Source organism: Camelina sativa, chromosome 4, assembly GCF_030686135.1.
Source record: "Camelina sativa cultivar CO46 ecotype springtype chromosome 4, ASM3068613v1".
Lineage (NCBI taxonomy): Eukaryota > Viridiplantae > Streptophyta > Magnoliopsida > Brassicales > Brassicaceae > Camelina > Camelina sativa.
In genome coordinates this window covers 4621444-4641376 of record NC_141883.1, presented here as the reverse complement: position 1 = coordinate 4641376, position 19933 = coordinate 4621444, and the positions used below count along the sequence as shown (strand labels likewise).

Below are 19933 nucleotides of genomic sequence, written 5' to 3'. Positions count from 1 at the left end.
ACAAGCTCATCCTCATTAGCTCCATCCATGATCACATCATCCCCCTCCTCTTGAAAAGGATTTGACCCAAATCTGGATCATCTACCACAAAAGGAACTAAATCAGAAATATTAGAGCTTGAACTCACATTGTACTTACCTTGAAGATCAAGTTGGTAGGCATAGTCATTGATCTTTCTTTTGATCTCAAAGGGTCCATCAATTCTAGGCATGAGTTTTGATTTCCTTTCAGCGAGAAACCGTTCTTTCCTCAAGTGAACCCACACTTGGTCTCCGGGTTTAAATACCATCTTGCGCCTTCCTTTGTTAACTTATTTTGCATATTGCTTTGTCTTCTCCTCAATGTTTATTATAGCTTTCTCATGGATCTATTTGTCAAGGTCAGCTTTCTTTTTCCCATCCAAGTTAGCTCTTTCACTCAAAGGTAGAGGGGTTAGATCCAATGGAGATAAATGATTAAAGCCATAAACGATTTGGAACAGAGAAAACTTAGTTGAAGAATGAACTGATTGATTGTATGCAAACTCAACATGTGGTAAACAATCTCCCCAAGATTTAATGTTCTTTTTGTTCAAAACGCGCAAGAGAGTAGACAAAGTTCTATTAACTACTTCAGTTTGTCCATCAGTTTGCGGATGACAAGTAGAGGAGAATAGCAACTTAGTCTCTAGTTTAGACCAAAGTCTTTTCCAGAAGTAACTCAAAAACATTATATCCCTATCAGATGCAGTTGACCTAGGCACTCCATGCAAATGAACAATTTCCTTGAAGAACAATTCAGCAACATGCAAAGCATTATCAGTTTTGTGACAAGGTATGAAATGCGCCATTTTTGAAAATCGATCAATGACCACAAAAACTGAATCTTTACCAGTCCTAGTTCTAGGCAAACCAAGCATAGAATCCGTAGAAACATCATGCCAAGGCTGAGTAGGAGTAGGATGTCGATACTTTACCGTGATGTTGTTGATGGCATGACAATCTACACAAATGCGCAAAGAGCCATCCTTCTTAGGCGTAAGGAGAACATGTACAACACATGGGCTTAGCCTCTCCCTGATGTAACCTTTTCCAAGAAGCTCTCCAATATGCTTTTGAAGTTCCTTTGTTTCCAATGGATTGGTTCAATAAGCCGGCCGGTTTGGAAGTGACGCACCTGGGACAAAGTCAATTTGGTGTTCTATACCTCTTATTGGCGGCAAACCATTAGGGTTCTCTTCTGGAAAGATATCTGAGAATTCCTGCAAAACATCTATCAAATCACTCGGGAGGTCCGGTACAAGGTCAGTAAATCCTATTAGTGTTTCTTTATACACAAGCAAAAGCAATGACTGTTGAGAGTAAAAATATTTCCTTACTTGACTCTCTTTGACAAAGAAGTTGGAGTTCTTAGGAGATACCTCAGGTTTTGCTGGTTTAATTTCTTTGTCCCGGCTTTTCTTCAACTCGACCTGGTCTTGATGGACCTCCAACGGAGTTAAATGAACCAGAGTGATCTTCTTTCCTTTATGCTCAAAGGAATGTCGGTTGGTGTCGCCATCATGTATCGTCCTCATGTCAAACTGCCAAGGTCTTCCTAGAAGGATATGACTTGCATCCATGGGAAGGACATTGCACAGGATCTCGTCTTCATATCGGCCGATGGTAAGAGGAACCGTGACTTGCTCCCTGACATATTGTTCACCCGTTTCATTCAACCATTCCAGTTTAAAGGGACGCGGATGAGGTCTGGTCTCAAGTCCAAGCTTCCTAACAAGAGTATCACTAGCAAGGTTAGTACAACTTCCACCGTCAATGATTAAAGAACAAACTTTATTGTGAACTAAACATCTAGAGTGAAAGAGATTATCCCTTTGTTCTCGGTCATTGGACTTAGGCTGAACGCTCAATGATCTCCTAGTGACCAGAAGTGTCCCTTGAGTTGGATATTCAAACTGTTCTTCCTCTTCGTCAAAGATTGGACCGAGATCTTTCTCTTTTTCTTTATCGTCCTCGGACTCCACTTCACCGTCGTATAGGAGGATGATTACCTTTTGATTTGGACACTTGTTGGCATAATGTCCAAGTCCTTGACATTTGAAACACCGAATATCCCGATTGTTGGTCTCGACTGTCTTTCCTTTATCAAGACGAACATGAGCATTAGTCTTAAAAATTGAATTTGATGGGGTTGGAGACTTATCTTTATCTTGATAACTTGGTTTTTGAGCAAATGAAGGTTTAGAGAAACCACTTCTCTTGGTTTGTTGTTCGATTAGAATCGCCTTGTGCAACATTTCCTCCAAGCTTTCATATTCTTGAAACTCCATTCTTTCCTGAATCTCCCGGTTGAGGCCTGCAAGGAATCTGGCCATGGTAGCTTCTAAGGTTTCATCTACATCTGCCTTGATCATTAAGCTTTCCATTTCCTAGAAATAGTCCTCCACAGATTTGGTTCCTTGAAGCAAGTGTTTGAGTTTTTGGTGGAGATCTCTGTGGTAATGAACCGGCACAAACCATTTCCTCATCAATGTAGTGAGCTCATCCCATGAAGCTATTGGTCTTCCATCTGTACTTATCCTGTGAGTCATAACTTGATCATACCAGTTAATAGCATAGCCAATAAACTCAGTTTCTGCTAACCTAACCTTCTTGAGTTCAGAAAATTTTTGACAATCGAACATTAACTCCATTTTCCTTTCCCATTCTAGGTAAACATCCGGATCGTTTTTACCTTCAAAGGTTGGAGTTTTAAGTTTTAAACCACCTAAATTGTCATTTATTGTACCAAAAGGATTAACATCACCTTGATCATGGTTTCTATGACTTCGTCTAGTTCGGTTGGTGGATCGATCATCTTCTTCATGGAACTCCTCTTCTTCCATTTCCTCCTTGGGCCATTAAGTCCTCCTTGAATGTTCTCTCCTGGCTGCGGGTCTAGAACAGGTTTGTTGGCTATTCTGAATCTCGTCGAGCATCTCGTGTAGTTCTTCTAGACCTGTATTCATAAGGTTAGTAATAGTATCATTCAATGCCCTCATTTGCAAGTTAGATAGCCCGGCGACAGAATTTCCTGGCCGATCTCTTTCTCCATCACTTTCCATGGTTTCCTGAAAACTTAACACCAAAAGTTAGCAGATAAAAAATCCTCACACACACAAGTGTTTCTCTCGATTTTGGTAGGTCACTCAAGAGCTTTCTCCCTAAGTTCTAAGAGAACAAATCCAAGCAACCCAATGGAATTCCCAAGCAACAAGGGAAGAAGGAAGATAGAAAGACAAGAGGATTTTGTGAAATCTGTTTTAACCACTCTAAGGCTGGATTTCTCCTCAGCCAGCAAGATTTCTCTTCTACCACCTAGCCAAATGCAAATCTTTTTTCTTTTTTTTTTTTATATTAGAATTGTTTTTTCTTTTGAGAATAAAAATGGCCTAGGTAAGGAGATGACCCAGATTTAAGATAGAAAGAAAAAGAATAAATATTTAGAAATGGAAGATGAGAAGATGAACAGACAAGTACCGGTTGAGTGACTCTGATACCGCTTGATACGCCCAAATTCGAGGATCACTCAGCCGGATTAGAAAAGATAGAAACTCGCCAAGAAGCAAGGTGCAACAAGGGATATTTAATGGATTGAAGGGTCGCACAACAGTTGCGGAAGGCTGCTGATATTCCCAACTCTAATCGCTGCTAGTTATGACACAGTAGTCCAGCAAGAGGAGGCTGTTACGTGGATATTACACACCAAGAAACAAAGAAGTGTTCTAGACAAAGAACAAAGAGATAAACTCATAAAATGAAAAGGAAATTGATTGATTATTCTCAAATGAGATTACATGTGTTTATGTAGGGATAATAAACTTGGTAACAAGGCCAAGTATTAAATGTTCTTGAAACTAAAATATAATAAATATAGGTAGTTGAATGGAGACCCAACTCTTGAAGTTTTCTTTCCCAAGGTTTCCTTTCCAATGTGTCATTCCCAAGGTGAGTTGAACTCCATTTTCGTCATCCCTCTTTGACCACAAAAGAAAGTGATTATTTTGGGCTTTCTTGGACTTGAATTAGGCTCAAAGTGGGCTGGACTTGATAGGTATCATCCCCAATTGATTTTCTCATGCTCTCTTTGCTATAATCTTTTGAGTAAGCCTATGAAGTGTATTTCTTAGCTTCCTAGCTTTTGCTCTAGTCATTGGTCCTTCAGGTACAAACAATGGTTCCTCAGCTACAAGCTCCTCTGATTCAAGCTCAGCTACATATTCCTCAGGTTCAAGCTCAGCTACAAGCTCATCCTCATTAGCTTCATCCATGATCACATCAAGAGATTTCCGGAACAATATCAAGGAAATTCAGTGTGACGATGGCAACATGACCAAATCAAGTTTGAAGCAGAAAGATATTTCAAAGCTTTCCTCACTTTCACACCTGCAGACTATGTTTGTTGGTTACGTGAGGAGCTGGAAAGTATCTTAGGTTTCAAGTGTGATGAAAGTGATAAAGCCTACTTACGCATGAGGTTACCAAGGAAGAGGTTAGACGGGTTCTCTTGCAATGCCGAGCAATAAATCTCCAGGTCCGAATGGGTTTAATGTTGATTTTTTCAAGGAATCTTGGTCGACTGTGGGAGAAGACTTACTGGTGGCAGTACAATCCTTTTTTAGAACTGCTTCTTACCAAAGGGAGTAAATTCCACCATCTTAGCTCTTATTCCTAAAAATAAGAAAGCGACGATGATGAAAGACTACAGACCGATATCCTGCTGTAATGTTCTATATAAGGTAATCTCCAAGATCCTTGCAAACCGGCTTAAGATTATGCTTCCAATGTTCATCTCTCCAAACCAATATGCTTTTGTCAATGACAGATTGTTAATGGAAAACATTCTTCTCGCCACAGAGGTTATCAAATATTATCACAAGGAAACAGTCTCTCCAAGGTGTGCAATGCAGATTGACATATCAAAAGACTTTGAATCATTTCAGTGGAGCTTCCTCCTCAATACCTTGCGAGCACTTGATTTCCCTGAACAATACGTGGGTCCAAACATGTGTTACCACTGCATTTTTTTCTGTCCAAGTAAATGGAGAATTAGTGGGCTACTTCGGCAGCTTGCGCGGTCTCCATCAAGGTTGTTCTCTCAGCCCTTACCTCTTTGTAATCTGCATGAAAGTCCTTTCAAGGAAGCTAGACCAAGATGCTTGCAATAGGGAATTTGGTTTTCGCCCAAAATGTAAACTTCTGAAGCTCACCCATTTATGTTTTGTTGATGATTTGATGGTCTTTGTTGAGGGGGACAAGACATCGATTTCAGGTGCTTTGGGGGTTTTTGAGGACTTTGCAGTGCACTCTGGCCTCCACATTAGCCTCGAAAAATCGACTATCTACATGGCAGGGGTCTCTCTAGAACAACGAGAAGCGATACTTGAACAAATTCCCTTTGCCACTAGCACTCTTCCGGTGCGGTACCTTGGTTTACCCTTGCTACTTAAGAGAATGTTCTCTGCAGATTACTCACCTCTACTTGAGAAGATCCGACTGCAGATAAGTTCTTGGAAAGCAAGGATGTTATTCTTTGCTGGGAGACTACAACTACTAAGCTCAGTAATATTCAGTGTTACTAACTTTTGGATCTTTGCCTTTAGACTTCCAAAAGCTTGTATTCGAGAGATAGATAAGTTATGTTCTGCATTTTTGTGGTCTGGTCCTTCGTTGAATGCAAGGAAAACAAAAGTATATTGGTCTGAGGTTTGCCGACCCAAAAAAAAGAGGGATTAGGACTAAGATCGATTGAAGAAGCAAATAAAGTGAGTGTTTTGAAGTTACTTTGGCGGCTTTTATCTGATAAAAGATTGTTTTGGGTGGAATGGGTGAAGAGATACTTACTTCGCAGTGGTACTATATGGGTTGAGAAGGACAACACCACAAATGGATCATGGATTTGGAAGAAGCTACTAAAGTATCGTGAGACAGCAAAACAGTTTCATCGGATTGATGTTAAGAACGACGAATCCACATCCTTTTGGTTTGATAATTGGTGTTCTCTGGGCTACTTGCAAGAGAAAGTAGGAGAATGAGGTTTTCTTGATCTTGGCTTACCGAGATCAAGTACACTGGCTGAAGTAATGGAAATGACAAGACGAAGAAGACATCGACATGCTCTCTTTAATGCAATAGAGGAAGAGATAAGGAAAATTACTCTTACTCGGTCTCAAGGAGACGATGTGGCTTTATGGAAAGGAAGGAATGATAACTACCACAAGTAGTTTAACACGAAGAATACTTGTTTGAACATTCGCACAACCCATCCACCAATGGAAGGCTACAAAGCTATCTGGTTTCTCCATGATACTCCCAAGTATGCTTTCATTACATGACTGGTGGAAAAAAAACAGAATATCAACAGGGGAAAGGATGATACTATGGAACTCAAATGTCAACACAAGTTGTGTGTTCTACAGCCACCTAACGGAGACAAGGGAGCATTTATTCTTTCAATGTCCTTTTTCGCAGCAGGTATGGGAGGCGCTAGTGAAAGGACTATTGTCAAACAAATTCACGGCTAATTGGACAGAGGTTATGGCTTTACTTGTGTGGGTACTGAACTGGATACAACACAAAGGTTTCTCTTGGGGTACACTTTTCAAAACACTATACATGCTCTTTGGCAAGAACGCAATGACAGACGCCATGGGGAAGCATCGTTGACATCAGACAAGCTGGTAAAATTGATCGATAAGAATGTCCGTAACGACATGAGCACACTTGGGGATGGAGGAGATACTCGCATTCAACGGTGGTTCACCGCCAGATTTTATTCAAGATGACTTAAGATCAAGTTTAAAAACAGTCTTAAACGCAATCTTGCTTTAAACAATGAAACAAAAAGCTTTTTTTTTTTTTTTTCTTTTGAATATAATTTAGTATTAGATTCAAAAAAACAAAAAAGAATATTTTTTCGTTTTTTAGTATTCATTTTGAGTTGTTTGTCATGTATGTGTCCATATTTTGTGTCTTTCGAATTGTGTTTTGAATCTTCAGCAGGTGCTAGGAAGTTAACCGAGTTGGAGACTGTTGGACTAGTTGGGTCAAATTAGTGCGAGAAGTAGAGATAAGGGACAAGGATCGATTGGCCCATTTTACCGACCGATCAATCTCCAATCAAAGGTGACCAAAGCAGATTTTCTGAAGGACCAATCGGTCTTTTATTTGGACTGATCGGTCCCTATCTGTAACAACGAAGAGTTTAAGGTATGAGACTAAAGGACCAATTGGTCCGCTTCTCTGATGGGAAAACCAATTTTCTTTAGCCGGCTTTTATTTCTGTTTTTTCTATAATGAATATAAAAACCCCTCAAAATCTAAATCACAAACTATGTTTGTTTATCTACAACTTGAGACTTTTTGTAAGCCACTTTTTGAGATTCTAGAGATTCCATTTTGAAAATTTAGAGAAGATTGCTCCATCTTGCACAGTCGTGGTCGTCTTGCACAATCATGCTCTATCTTGCACAATCGTGCTCAGTTTTACACAACTGTGCTCCTTTCGTGCTCAGTCACTCATACTCAGTCTTCTAAAAAATTTAATCATTTTAAAATAACAGAATATATCTAAAATATTAGAAAACGATAACACAAATATATCTAAAAACAATAAATGAAAGAGAAAAAAAACTTATTGATGTACAAACGAAACACAAATGTATCTTGAAACAATAAAATAAAAAGATTGTTGGAAAAGAATGTTAGAAAAGGATGTCACCAGTGCAGAAATAAAAGACGTCCTTTTCTGGATGCACAGGATAAGAGTCCTGGACCAGACGATTACACAGTGGAATTCCTCAAAGCGACATGGCCAATAGTCCACAAGGATTTTGTTACTTCTATTCAGTCTTTCTTTCAGTTTGGTTTTCTCCCCAAGGGAGTCAATGCTACCATATTAGCGCTTATCCCAAAGAAGAAGGAGGCTATAGAGGTGAAGGATTATATGCCAATCTCCTGCCGTAATGTTACATAAAAGGTGATTTCGAAACTCATTGCTAATAGGCTTAAACGGCTTCTCCCTGGTTTTGTCTCTCCCAACCAATCTGCCTTCATCAAGGATCGTCTTCTTATGGAGAATGCATGTTCTTTTGGCATCTGAGATAGTTACAGATTATCATAAGGATACAGTGTCTCCTCGAAGAGCTGTTAAGATTGATATTTCCAAAGTATTTAATTCTGTTCAATGGCCTTTTTTGCTAACCATTCTAAAAACTATCAATATCCCACCTACGTTTATTCGATAAAATGAACTTTGTATTACTACAACCTCCTTTTCGCTTTAGGTGAATGGTGAGTTATCTGGACTTTTTTGAAGTGAAAGAGGGCTTCGACAAGGCTGCTCTTTGTCACTATATCTACAATGCTTGATAAAACGGCTTTGGAGAGGCAGATTGGATACCATCCTCACTGTCAAAACATCAAGATAACACATCTGTGTTTTGCTGATGATCTCCTGGTCTTCACAGGTGGCACTAGAACTTCGATTGAGGGGATCCTTAAGATATTTGCAGATTTTGCAGGTTTCTCGGGTTTAAACATTAGCCTAGAAAATAGACACTCTATATGGCACAGGTCAAAGACTGTGATAAGGAATCGAACTTGCGATCATTTCCCTTTGCTTTCGGGGCTCTTCCTGTTTGCTATCTTTGTTTACCTCTCTTAACCAAGCGTATGACGATGGCTGACTACGCCCCCCCCCCCCCCCCCCTTTATAGAAAGAATCAGAGACAAGATTCTTAGCTGGACGGGGAGACACCTCTCTTTTGCTGGTCGTCTCCAACTCACAAATTCAGTTATCCAAAGCCTTACAAACTTTTAGATGTCTGCCTTTAGACTGCCCAACGCTTGTATCAAGGAGATTTTCAGTTTGTGCTCTGCTTTTTTATGGTTAGGGCCAACCCTCAATGAAAAAAAAAGCAAAAGTTTCATGGAACGATGTACCCGTAAAGAAGAAGGAGGGTTGGGTATCCGCTTGTTAAGAGAAGCTAACAAGGTTAGTTGCTTGAAACTCATATGGAGAATTCTCTCCTCTAACTCACTATGGGTTACATGGCTTCAGACTTATTTGCTAAAGAAGGGCTCCTTCTGGTCTCTGAAGAGTAACACAACTATAAGATCATGGATGTGGAGAAAATTGCTGAACTACCTCCACTTAGCCTCAGGTTTTATTCGATATGAGGTGCAGAACGGGCAACAAATTTCCTTTTGGCATAATAATTGGTCGCAGCTTGGTTGTTTGATTGACTTTGCAGGCCCTAGGGGTTGTATGGAATTGGGCATTGGTTTACATGCCACGGTAGTCGAAGCATTAAAAAACGAAAACATAGAGTTGATTATTTGAATCAGATAGAGACAGTTCTTGAGGGAGTTCGTCATAGAGGGCTACTGCAAACTGAGGATATAGTTCTCTGGATAGGTCAGGGGGATCGTTTTAAAACAAAGTTCCACACAAAATAGACATGGGAATACACTAGGATTCAAGGACAACGGAGGATGTGGTATAAGGGTGTTTGGTTCTTACAAGCCACCCCTAAATACGCGTTCATAGTCTGGCTAGCAACGATTAATCGGTTGACAGTAGGATATCGCATGCAGCACTGAAACACAAGAGTTGATACGTCCTGTTCCCTCTGATATGATCCTCGGAAAACGTGGAATCATCTATTTTTCACATGCTCATACTCAGCGGAAATTTGGACAGGCCTTGTCTCCAAGCTTCTAACCACCAAATTCACCACGGATTGGGAGACTATCCTGGCTCTCCTCACGAACCACTCCCTGAGGAAGCCTACACTGTTCTTGTTAAGATACACATTTCAGACCTCAGTGCATTCCCTTTGGAAGGAGTGAAACAACCGCCGACATGAAGAACCTCTAGTGCTGCCTGCACTTTTCATCAAACGCCTTGATAGACTCATACGGAACCAGTTGCTTTTCATTCAAGCCAACAAACACTATGCAGAATATCTGACTATGTGGCTAACTACGCGATAAGAAAACCTTTGTCAGTCTACTTGCTGTTTTCTCGAATAATAGTTTGATTTAAATCTTATCTTTAATTTGAATACTCTTAATCATAAACTGCAATTGATGTAAAACAGTTTTTTGGAATAAATTTTATATTTTATTTAAAATAATAATAATAATAAATAAATAAAATAAAATAAAAGTAAAAAACTTTGGTATTTAGTTTCTAGAAGTAAGAGATTTTCTTTTATCTCGATTTTTGTGAATATATTGTATTATATGGATGTCCGTTATCGGCCCATTAGTATAAACCCTAAACCCTAATATGTATCCCTATATATATTGTATCATATAGAAGAGATGAATAATATAAGAGAACAATTCCCTAAACCTTTTGTTATAACACTTTATCAGCACGAGTCTCTAACCCTAACCGTTTAAAAAAAAAAAAACACCGGAAAATACTACCGAAAACCCCTTCTCCGTGGATGGTGTCTCCGATCTCAACGTCTTCGGTTTGATCGAGATAAGTATTCATAATTTTGTACTCATCGTATGCTTTTGTCATAAGGTGGAATGAATAATTATGTACTTAATCATGATCACCCTTTACCTTCCACTGGTTTAATTTGTAAAGGTTTAATTATGTACAGATTCATTAATTACGACATTACAAGCTCTATTTAATTTGTATTATTAGTAAGATCTGTTTGCGTTAATATTCAATCTGTGGATTAAATTATGGCATGACAAGTAGATCCATTTGTTATCCACTTACAATGGTTCGGTTTGATATTATTTAGAATTGTTTATTGTGTACTCTTCTGTTATGGGTCATTCACGTTGTTTGGTTTTTTCTTATTGATTGCTCAATACGTGAAGTACTCATGTTTTATATTATTTAATTGCGGTGCATATCAATAAACCTGTATATTAGTTGAAGAAATGTATATCTTGTAGTCGATCGACTCATGTTTATTACTATGTATGGTTTGGTTCATATTCTCACGAACTGAAAACATTATTATTTTATTGTATGGTCAATTTAATCGTGTGTTCTGAATATGAGTAATGATTTGATCCATATGTTGATTTCTTCCTGTTTTGAACTAAAGGAGGATTATTAAGCAAATAATCGTTAGAGGAAAACGGCTCTACTGATCGACTGATCGAGTATATGATCGATAAACTTCCGCTAAAATCTATAGTCAAGGTGTCTCCGAATTCCAATCATTCTTCCTATTGAGATAAGTATTTTTCATGTTTAAAATATCTCTCACGCTTATAGTTATAGTTAGCCCTTGCTTAGAGGGGTTGGGCAAAGTTGCTTAGTCCTAAGACCCAAAATTTTATTTTACTGTTTTTAAGAAAAAAAAAACAAAACCTCTTTTTATGAAAATTATATTAAAAGAGACCTATAGATTTGTTTTAGTGTGAAATATACCCCAAATATAATATATAAAAGTGATATATATAGATTTATATATATACATATTTTTACATACATTTAATAAAAGGTCTCTAATATATATATATATATATATATATATATATATAAAGATATGATGCTTAATACTTATTTAACATTCATTTATATGATTGTTATAATGTTTGTGCATTACTTTATTTGTTTAATCACAAATTTAAATCTAATTAGATTAGATATAATATCATGATGAAATATCATGATGAATATTTTAAATCATATCTCCAACTTTTTTTGTGAATAAATTGAAAATTTAGTAACAAATTACTAAATAATGAATATTAATCATGTTTTCTTGACATCATTTCTATGAAGAGGTTTAAGACCAAGAATAATCTTAAGAAAATAAATGATTAAAATTCTATAAAAGAATACAAATCAACTTGATTCCAATTATTACCAAGATTATATAATTGAAAATGATATCTTTGATGGAAAGATATTAGAAAATACATAATTTACTTGTCACAAAATATTGTTGTCATGTAAGACACAATATAGTGAAAATATATATTTTTTAAATATTACAATCTCATTATTTTTTTGTGACTGTGTAAAATTATGAGATCTATTGGTTTTCGTCTGTTCATCGAACTGAATATGATTTTATGCAAAGAAAAAGGAAAATGCCACATCAATGATAAGAAAGTTGCTATAGAAGTGTTTATAAATGTGGGTATGATATATATATAAGGTCGCGGTTAAGTTGACTGATATCTTCACTATAGGTGAATAATAAGTACATGAGGTACTTATCTCATCTATATATGATGATGATGAAAGAACTTAGTGTGAGACAATTTCCACTATTCTACTACAATAATAAGTAGTAGAAAAAGTATTGAAAGCTCTTGAAGAGTATCTATACTATTGCCTATGGGAACATAATTTGATAATTATGTGTTATAATCTCCCAATTAGTCTCAAAGTTAAAAGGGTCTAAGATATAATACATTACCCAATTTGAGAATGTTATTGATTACAAAGTGAAATTCAAATCGAGATTGATAGACATGAAGTGTCATCATCTCAAGGGGGAGAATTCATGAATCCCACATACAGAGGTGATGGAACAAATATAAGATTATGTTCACACCCAAAATGAGTTTAATCACTCATATGAAAAAGCAAATCTTGAGGATTTGAAAAGTAATCATGTTGAGACAATATGCGAAATAAATACTTTGAAATCATAAGTATTACCCAAGGCAATAAAAGTATTTTAGAGATTACATGCAGATAAAATGCTTTGTGAAAATCTCACTGTTTGGCATGACCGGTTAGGCTATTCCGGTTCAGTATCGATGCGAAAGAATAATCAGAAATTTATGAAAAGATTCATTAGATTTCCTAGTGGTTTCTTATGTGGCTTGCTTTACAAAGCAAGCCCATTATATGGATTTCACCAACCCCATGAATTTGGATAGTGTCAATTTTCTGGTACGTATACAAAGAGATATTGTGGACTAATCATCCACCATATATTTTGTTATTAACATGCAACCTTGAGTTTGCGAGAGTATTTGGTTAATTAACAATGGTGGTGAAACCAGGCTATGTAATTGACAGAAATGACTCTATATGTCAATAAATCCGCATCATGCCAACAAATTATCACGAGTACTCCCAATTATAATTGGTTTGGGTCAGAAACCATGTATATCCCATCTAAATGTGTTATACATATTGAGTTGCTCCACCACAGTGATTAAAATAGGATTTGAAAGAATGTTGGAAATATGTTGGATAAAAATCCCTCTTGATAATTGAATATCTCGAGATGCAGAGACTGTTGGTTCAGTGAGTCAGTCTTTTCAACATGAGGGGGAGAAAATAAACAGCTGGTAAAGAAATATATTGTAAGAAATTATCTTGATCCTCGTACTAAGAAATGTGCGCTAGAAATAAAAAAGATAATTTATTGGCAAAGTTTGCAAAGATGCTAAAAGCATGCAAGACCCATTTTCTGACCTTTAGTGAAAAAGTCACATATACCAGCTGTGCTCCAATTAATGTCCTAGAAGGATAAGATCAACTGCTAGTAATTCTAAAGATCGCATGAAGTGCAATAGACTTATGGTTCCAAATATAAGCATCCTCGGAAAAGAAAAAGGAGCATAAATTAATATGGCATCGAGGAAACAAAGAGTTATGAAAAATCTCTAGAAGAGATGTAGGAATGAGTAAGAAAGAGATTCAGGTACCTGAGAATCATAATGAAAGAAAATCTCAACAAGTTGAGTCATGTCTAAAATGAAAAGGAACCAATAAGCAAATCGACATCGTAATATGTTTGCATGAAGTGTTGCAGTTGATGATGTTATTGATGAAAATCGAGGATCATAAACCGCGGTTAATATAAAGTTTTATTGAAAAGTGTACACAAAGAATGATTGGTTAATCATTGAAAGAAGTAACTATGAAATAGTTATAGTCTCTTAAAGAGATAATATTTGGATTTGTAGTCCTTACACTTGAAAATGTAAAATGAGTGGGACATAAGAGGATCTTTATGAGATATAAAAGTACAATTAGTAGTACAATGATTCTCATAAATTCTTGATATTGATTATGAGAAATTTACTCTCATATGGTCGAAGCAACTATTTTAGATCCCTTATGAGTTTAACAGTAAGAGCAAGACTTGATTCAGTCTATCCAGCATGTTTTCACACTGTCATAAGTATCCCTTAAAGTGATTATATTGCTAAAAGCAATATTTTATAGTTCTCGAGAACATTGTTAAAGTGAGAAAACGTTTTGATGCCTTTTGACACCTTTGGGGGGTAAATGGTGAGATTTTTTCTCTATCTGAGAATCATTGGTGTAGATCATTGTTGTTGATCTTAGGAATCTTATTGTGGGTTGAAAATAGATCAGGAACAATCTAAGAGAAAATCTTAGAGTTGTGTGAATCCGAGATTGAACACTAATTGTAATTGTGTTTAAGAAGTATTTTCAACATAGTTTGAGGAAGTAGGCATTTGCTGAACCTCGTTGAAAGAAAAATTATATTTGTCTCTTTTCTCTTCAGCACTTACAAGTGGTTCTTGTTAAAAGAAAGGTACAAGAACAAGTGCAAATATGTTGATGATGAAAATATTATCTGATCTCTGGTAGAGATTTCACATACCAAGGAATATATGGAGAAACAATCAATAATGAAATATTATTCCTGAAAGATGGAGAAATCGGATTGTGTAAGATTAGATCTTTCATGAAATTTCTTGAGGTTACAGATTTGACATCTGATGAAAGAGATGTTATCTCAAGATGCTTACATCATCTTACATAGAAAAATGGTCTTGTAGTATCATACTAAGAAGAAGAGTTGAAAGAGAAAGTTTTACAAGGAGAGTATTAATAACTCCTATGTATAAGATGATTGTTTGGAAGATTGTATGTAAAAGAAGATTTGGGCTTAAAGTTCAAATACATCTTCTATATGAAAGGGGTTTAAATGACTTGAAGTTCAATGACCCAAGAAAATATATAATGATCATATGAGTTTGTACCTGAAAGCGCTGTTTATAACAGTTCAGAAAGTTGATATATATGATCATAATACATAACCTGAAGATGATGCTTTCAGGGGGAGATATATGATCATGTATGTGGTTGTACTCTTTTTCCCTTATCATGGCTTTTATCCCAATAGGTTTTTCCTTGAAAGGTTTTTAACGAGACAACAAAGAACACGCGAAAGATAAACACCTAAAAAAGGAATATTATGATTCCAATGGTGAAAGACTATCATCTTCAAAGTCTTTGAAATACATTGATAAGATTGTGAGAAACAAAAATAATGATAAAGATGAGTCACTTGCGAGATCCATGACCAATAGAAGAATGTCGATACACGTTTACTACAGATTCGTTCAAGTAAAGATTTGGCGAACTATTTATCAAGACGTTTCCAAGCACTACTTTTAAGAAGCTATTTCATCATATTGGATCGGTCATCTCGAAGATTTCAAGTGATGTATTCATGAGGGGGAGTAAAAGCGCGCTGCACTCTTTTTCCCTTAACCATGGTTTTTTCCACTGAATTTTTCTGGTAATGTTTTTAACAAAGTAGCATCTTACATGCGCATTTGGAACTATATTTTTATAATAGTCATCCAAAAAAGAGTATTATAAATATATTATATTATATGAATGCCCGTTATCGGCCCATTAATATAAACCCTAAACTCTAATATGTATCTCTATATATGTTATATCATATAAAGGAAATAAATAATACAAGAAAATAATTTTCTAAACGTTTTGTTATAACAATTTTTAATTTTTGATTTCTAAATCAATTATTTATTGTTTTTGATCTGTTGACATTAATTTTGTGGTTCTCGATCTCTGATATTTTGTCTCTTGATTGACGAGATTTTTTATTCTAGATCTATGTCACATATTGGAGAGTCCCATTTCTATCGATCTCAATGATTCAATAATTATCGTGGTAGATATTTTTTTTATAACGAGGAAAAAAATTGTTAAAAGTTTAACGTGGCTCTCTCTTTTGTCTTCATCAATTATAATAATTTAACAGTCTAATTTTCATGTCGTTTTCTTCAATTAAATTATTGAAGTGAGCATATCTCAAAGTTATATATATATATATATCTACACAACTCGGTAAATTAATAAAATAATACAATATACAAATGGCTAACATTTTGATTCTATCACTTCTCTTCCTAATCATCTTTTTTTTTCTCACCGCCTTGAAACATGCAAAGCGGCGGCAAAATCGATCAATACCGTCTCCTCCTGGTTTACCTATCATTGGAAACTTACATCAGCTCGGAGATTTACCTCATCGGTCTCTATGGAAGCTCTCAAAAGAGTATGGTCCTGTGATGCTTTTGAAGCTTGGAAAAGTCCCAACAATTATACTTTCATCCTCAGAGACAGCAAAACAAGCTCTAAGAGACCATGACCTCCATTGTTGTACCCGTCCTTCCTTAGCAGGTACTATATAAATCAGTTCACATACAAAAGTCTTGAATTGTTACTTCATTCATATCTCAATCCTCAGGGGGACGAGAGCTCTCTTACAACAATCGGGACATATCTTTCTCTCCTTACAATGACTACTGGAAAGAACTAAGAAAGCTCTGTACTCGAGAAATCTTCAGTGCTAAAAGAATTAACTCAACTCAACCCATCAAGGACGAGGAGGTCAAGAAAATGATCCATTCAATCGCGGAATCAGCTTCTCGGAAAACTCCGGTCAACCTGAACGAGAAGTGTCTTGCTTTAAGTGTAAGTATAGTATGTAGGACAGCATTTGGTGTGATTTTTGAGGGAAATGTTCTTAGCAATGACAGGTTCAACAAGCTAATCCGTGAAGCATTCGAGATGTTGGGAAGTTTCTCTGCCTCAGATTTTATTCCATACATCGGCTGGATCATCGACCGGCTCACTGGTATGCAAGGGCGGAGAGAGAAAACTGGACAAGATCTCGATGCATTCTATGAACAAATAATTGATCTGCATAAAGAGGAAAAGGAAGTAGGCAGTGAAGATTTTGTGGACTTGCTATTGAAATTGGAGAAAGAAGAAGCTGTTGTTGGAAATGACAAGTTCACAAGAAACAATACCAAAGCAATCTTGATGGTAAAATATTCAAAACCTAATGGTGAAGAAATTTTGTAACAATACCTAAGATTCTTGACTTATATATAACATGTTCTTGTAACAGGACATTCTTTTAGCGGGGATTGAAACTTCTTCAGGAACCATGACATGGGCGATGGCAGAACTAGCGAGAAACCCGCGAGTGATGAGGAAAGTTCAATCTGAAATCCGAAACAAATTTGGGAAGAGAGAACTAATCAGCTTGGAAGACATCGACCAACTCCAATACTTGAGAATGGTAATTAAAGAAACATACAGGCTACATCCTTTAGCACCTCTTCTGCTCCCTAGAGAAGTAATGACTGAATTTGAGATCGATGGCTACAAGATTCAACCCAAGACACATATTCATGTCAATATATGGGCTATTGGGCGTGATCCCAATATCTGGAAAGACCCAGAGGAGTTTCTTCCCGAGAGGTTTTTTGATAGCAAGATTGATACAAAAGGACAGAGCTTTGAGTTATTAGCCTTTGGAAGTGGCAGGAGAATCTGTCCTGGAATGTACATGGGAGAAACAATGGTGGAGTTTGGTCTGGCGAATATGCTGTACCATTTTGACTGGCAATTACAAGAAGGCATGGAAGTCGAAGATATTGACATGGAAGAATGTCTTGGATTCTCTGCGGGAAAGAAAAATGGTCTTCTACTTCTTCCTGTGAAATATTTAGATCATTGATTGAATAAATTTTGCATTTAATCATTCAATGATCCAAATATGGTTTTTGATTAAATAAATTTTATATTCAATCAAACTACATATAACACTTCACTACAACTATTTTAGAAGCTGGATATTATTGTAGCTGATTAGCCTGAATAGTCTACGTTCAATCAATTAGAAAGTTACCCTAGCTTTGCTTACGAAGTTTCGCGTTAAGTTTTTGTCGTTAGACTTTATTTTTACGTCTTCTCTTTTATATTCCTCATTTGTCTATAATTAGCTTCCTTGTAACATAAGATTTTGATTTTCTCTTTTAGGTTTAACTAAGTTTTGGATTTACGTGGGTTAATTTGATATATTTTAGTAAAAATTATATATAATTGATAATAGTTATAAAATATTATCTTATAAAAAATATTAAATTATTATCAATTCATAATTTTTCTTTTAAATACAATTTTTTTTAAATATCAAAAAAATCAGTTGTGTTAGAAAATTATATCTAATTAAAAATCATGAATTTAATGTGACGTTTAGGCGAGCGAATCGAACTGGTGACTTCTCATATCGAAAACTATTTCTTTTAACACTAGACAAATGAAACTTTTTTAGAATCAGAAGGTGCATCGCCACCATCTATGTTTACTTATTTATTTCACTGTTTTTTAATCTTTCACTACAACAAAAACGCTCTTTGCGATAGAAATCTGCAACGGCAATATGCCTTCGAAATTTTGCTATGGATTTATGAGTAACTTGCTACGGAGTTGAGGGCACTTGCAATTCCCTTGCAAAATTTGCGACGGAATACTCCCTTGCAAATTTGCGAAGGACGTGAAACAGATTTGTGTGGTCGAGTAAAACCCTCGCAAATTTGTGACACATTAGCGATAACTCATGGCGTAGCAAATTTGCGAGGGAGTTGCAAGGGACGTAGATGTCGGCAAACACGTTTTACCCGAGTCTAACTGGTATGTCGGCAAAAATCTAACAGCCTCACATATTTGTAGCAAAAAATAAATTTTAAAAATATTCATCGCAAACCCCTTGCAAATTTCCCTAGCAAATCCATAGCAGTTATTTTTAGTAAGCCTATCAATAGCAAGTCCATATAACATGGAAACCACAACACAAAACACTTAGAAAAAAAAACCTTTGCGACCCAAAAAAAAAAATCTTGTGAAAGAAAAAAGACTACAGAAAAAGCCTAGAAAATTTTAAATTTCATAATAATGTTTGGAGGTGCTGAGCATGATATGTATACAATACAACAGTGTATGTACAATCATAGAGATCCGGAGACCGGTGATGTGACGAAAGAGTTTTGTGATGGTTTGCGCGGTTTCATGTACCTGGCGAAAAACCAAGACTTTGCTCGTGAAAACGGTACAATATTTTGTCCATGTCGTAAATGCTTAAACGATAAATATTTAGAATTTAATCTAGTGAAGAAGCATCTTTATAATAGAGGATTTATGCCGAATTACTATGTATGGTTACGTCATGGAGATAGTTGTAGCAATAACGCTGGAAGTAGTAGTATGAATTATGCTGTTGATCAACCTAGTAATTATGGGCATCAAGAATCTGATGGCATGCAGAACATTTTACTGAAGAAGGAGAAATTACACATCCATCCGATGCAAAGGCGTGGAAACATTTTCAATCGGTATATCCTGACTTTGCTCAAGAGTACAGATGGTTTTAGTCCATTTGGTATGTCAGAGAGGCAGTATTCTTTATGGCCTGTTATATTGACGCCATACAATCTTCCTCCAGATATGTGTATGCAAAGCGAATTTCTGTTCTTGAGTACTTTGGTACCTGGTCCTAAGCATCTGAAGCGAGCTCTAGATATCTTCTTGCAACCTCTTATTCATGAGCTGAAGCAATTGTGGTATGAAGGTGTTCAGACGTTCGATACCTCGAAAAAACATAATTTCAATATGTGGGCAGTGCTAATGTGGACGATTAGTGACTTCCCCGTATACGGAATATTATCTGGGTGGACTCACAGAGAAGGTTATCAAGTCCTTATTTTATGGATCGTACAGAGGTATTTCAGTTAAAGTATGGGCGAAAACCTTGTTGATTTGATCTGGGTGGACTCATCGTCGGTTTATTCCCTTGCAGAATCCGTGTCAAAGGAACAAGAAA

The 19933-nt window shown here is 36.3% G+C and overlaps 2 protein-coding genes across 2 annotated transcripts; one reads left to right on the top strand and one right to left on the bottom strand.

Moving 5' to 3' along the window:
* Window positions 1-742: 742 nt before the first annotated feature.
* Window positions 743-2684, bottom strand: LOC147945378 (uncharacterized). Its single transcript, XM_087509052.1, has one exon. The coding sequence runs from the start codon at window positions 2402-2404 to the stop codon at window positions 1124-1126; it is 1281 nt and encodes a 426-aa protein (XP_087365178.1). The 5' UTR covers window positions 2405-2684; the 3' UTR covers window positions 743-1123.
* Window positions 2685-16109: 13425 nt separating this feature from the next.
* LOC104779837 (cytochrome P450 71B26) lies at window positions 16110-17976 on the top strand. Its single transcript, XM_010504235.3, has 3 exons — window positions 16110-16443; window positions 16511-17091; window positions 17177-17976. Exons 1-3 carry the CDS (start codon window positions 16137-16139, stop codon window positions 17789-17791), a joined length of 1503 nt encoding a protein of 500 aa, XP_010502537.2. The 5' UTR covers window positions 16110-16136; the 3' UTR covers window positions 17792-17976.
* Window positions 17977-19933: the final 1957 nt, after the last annotated feature.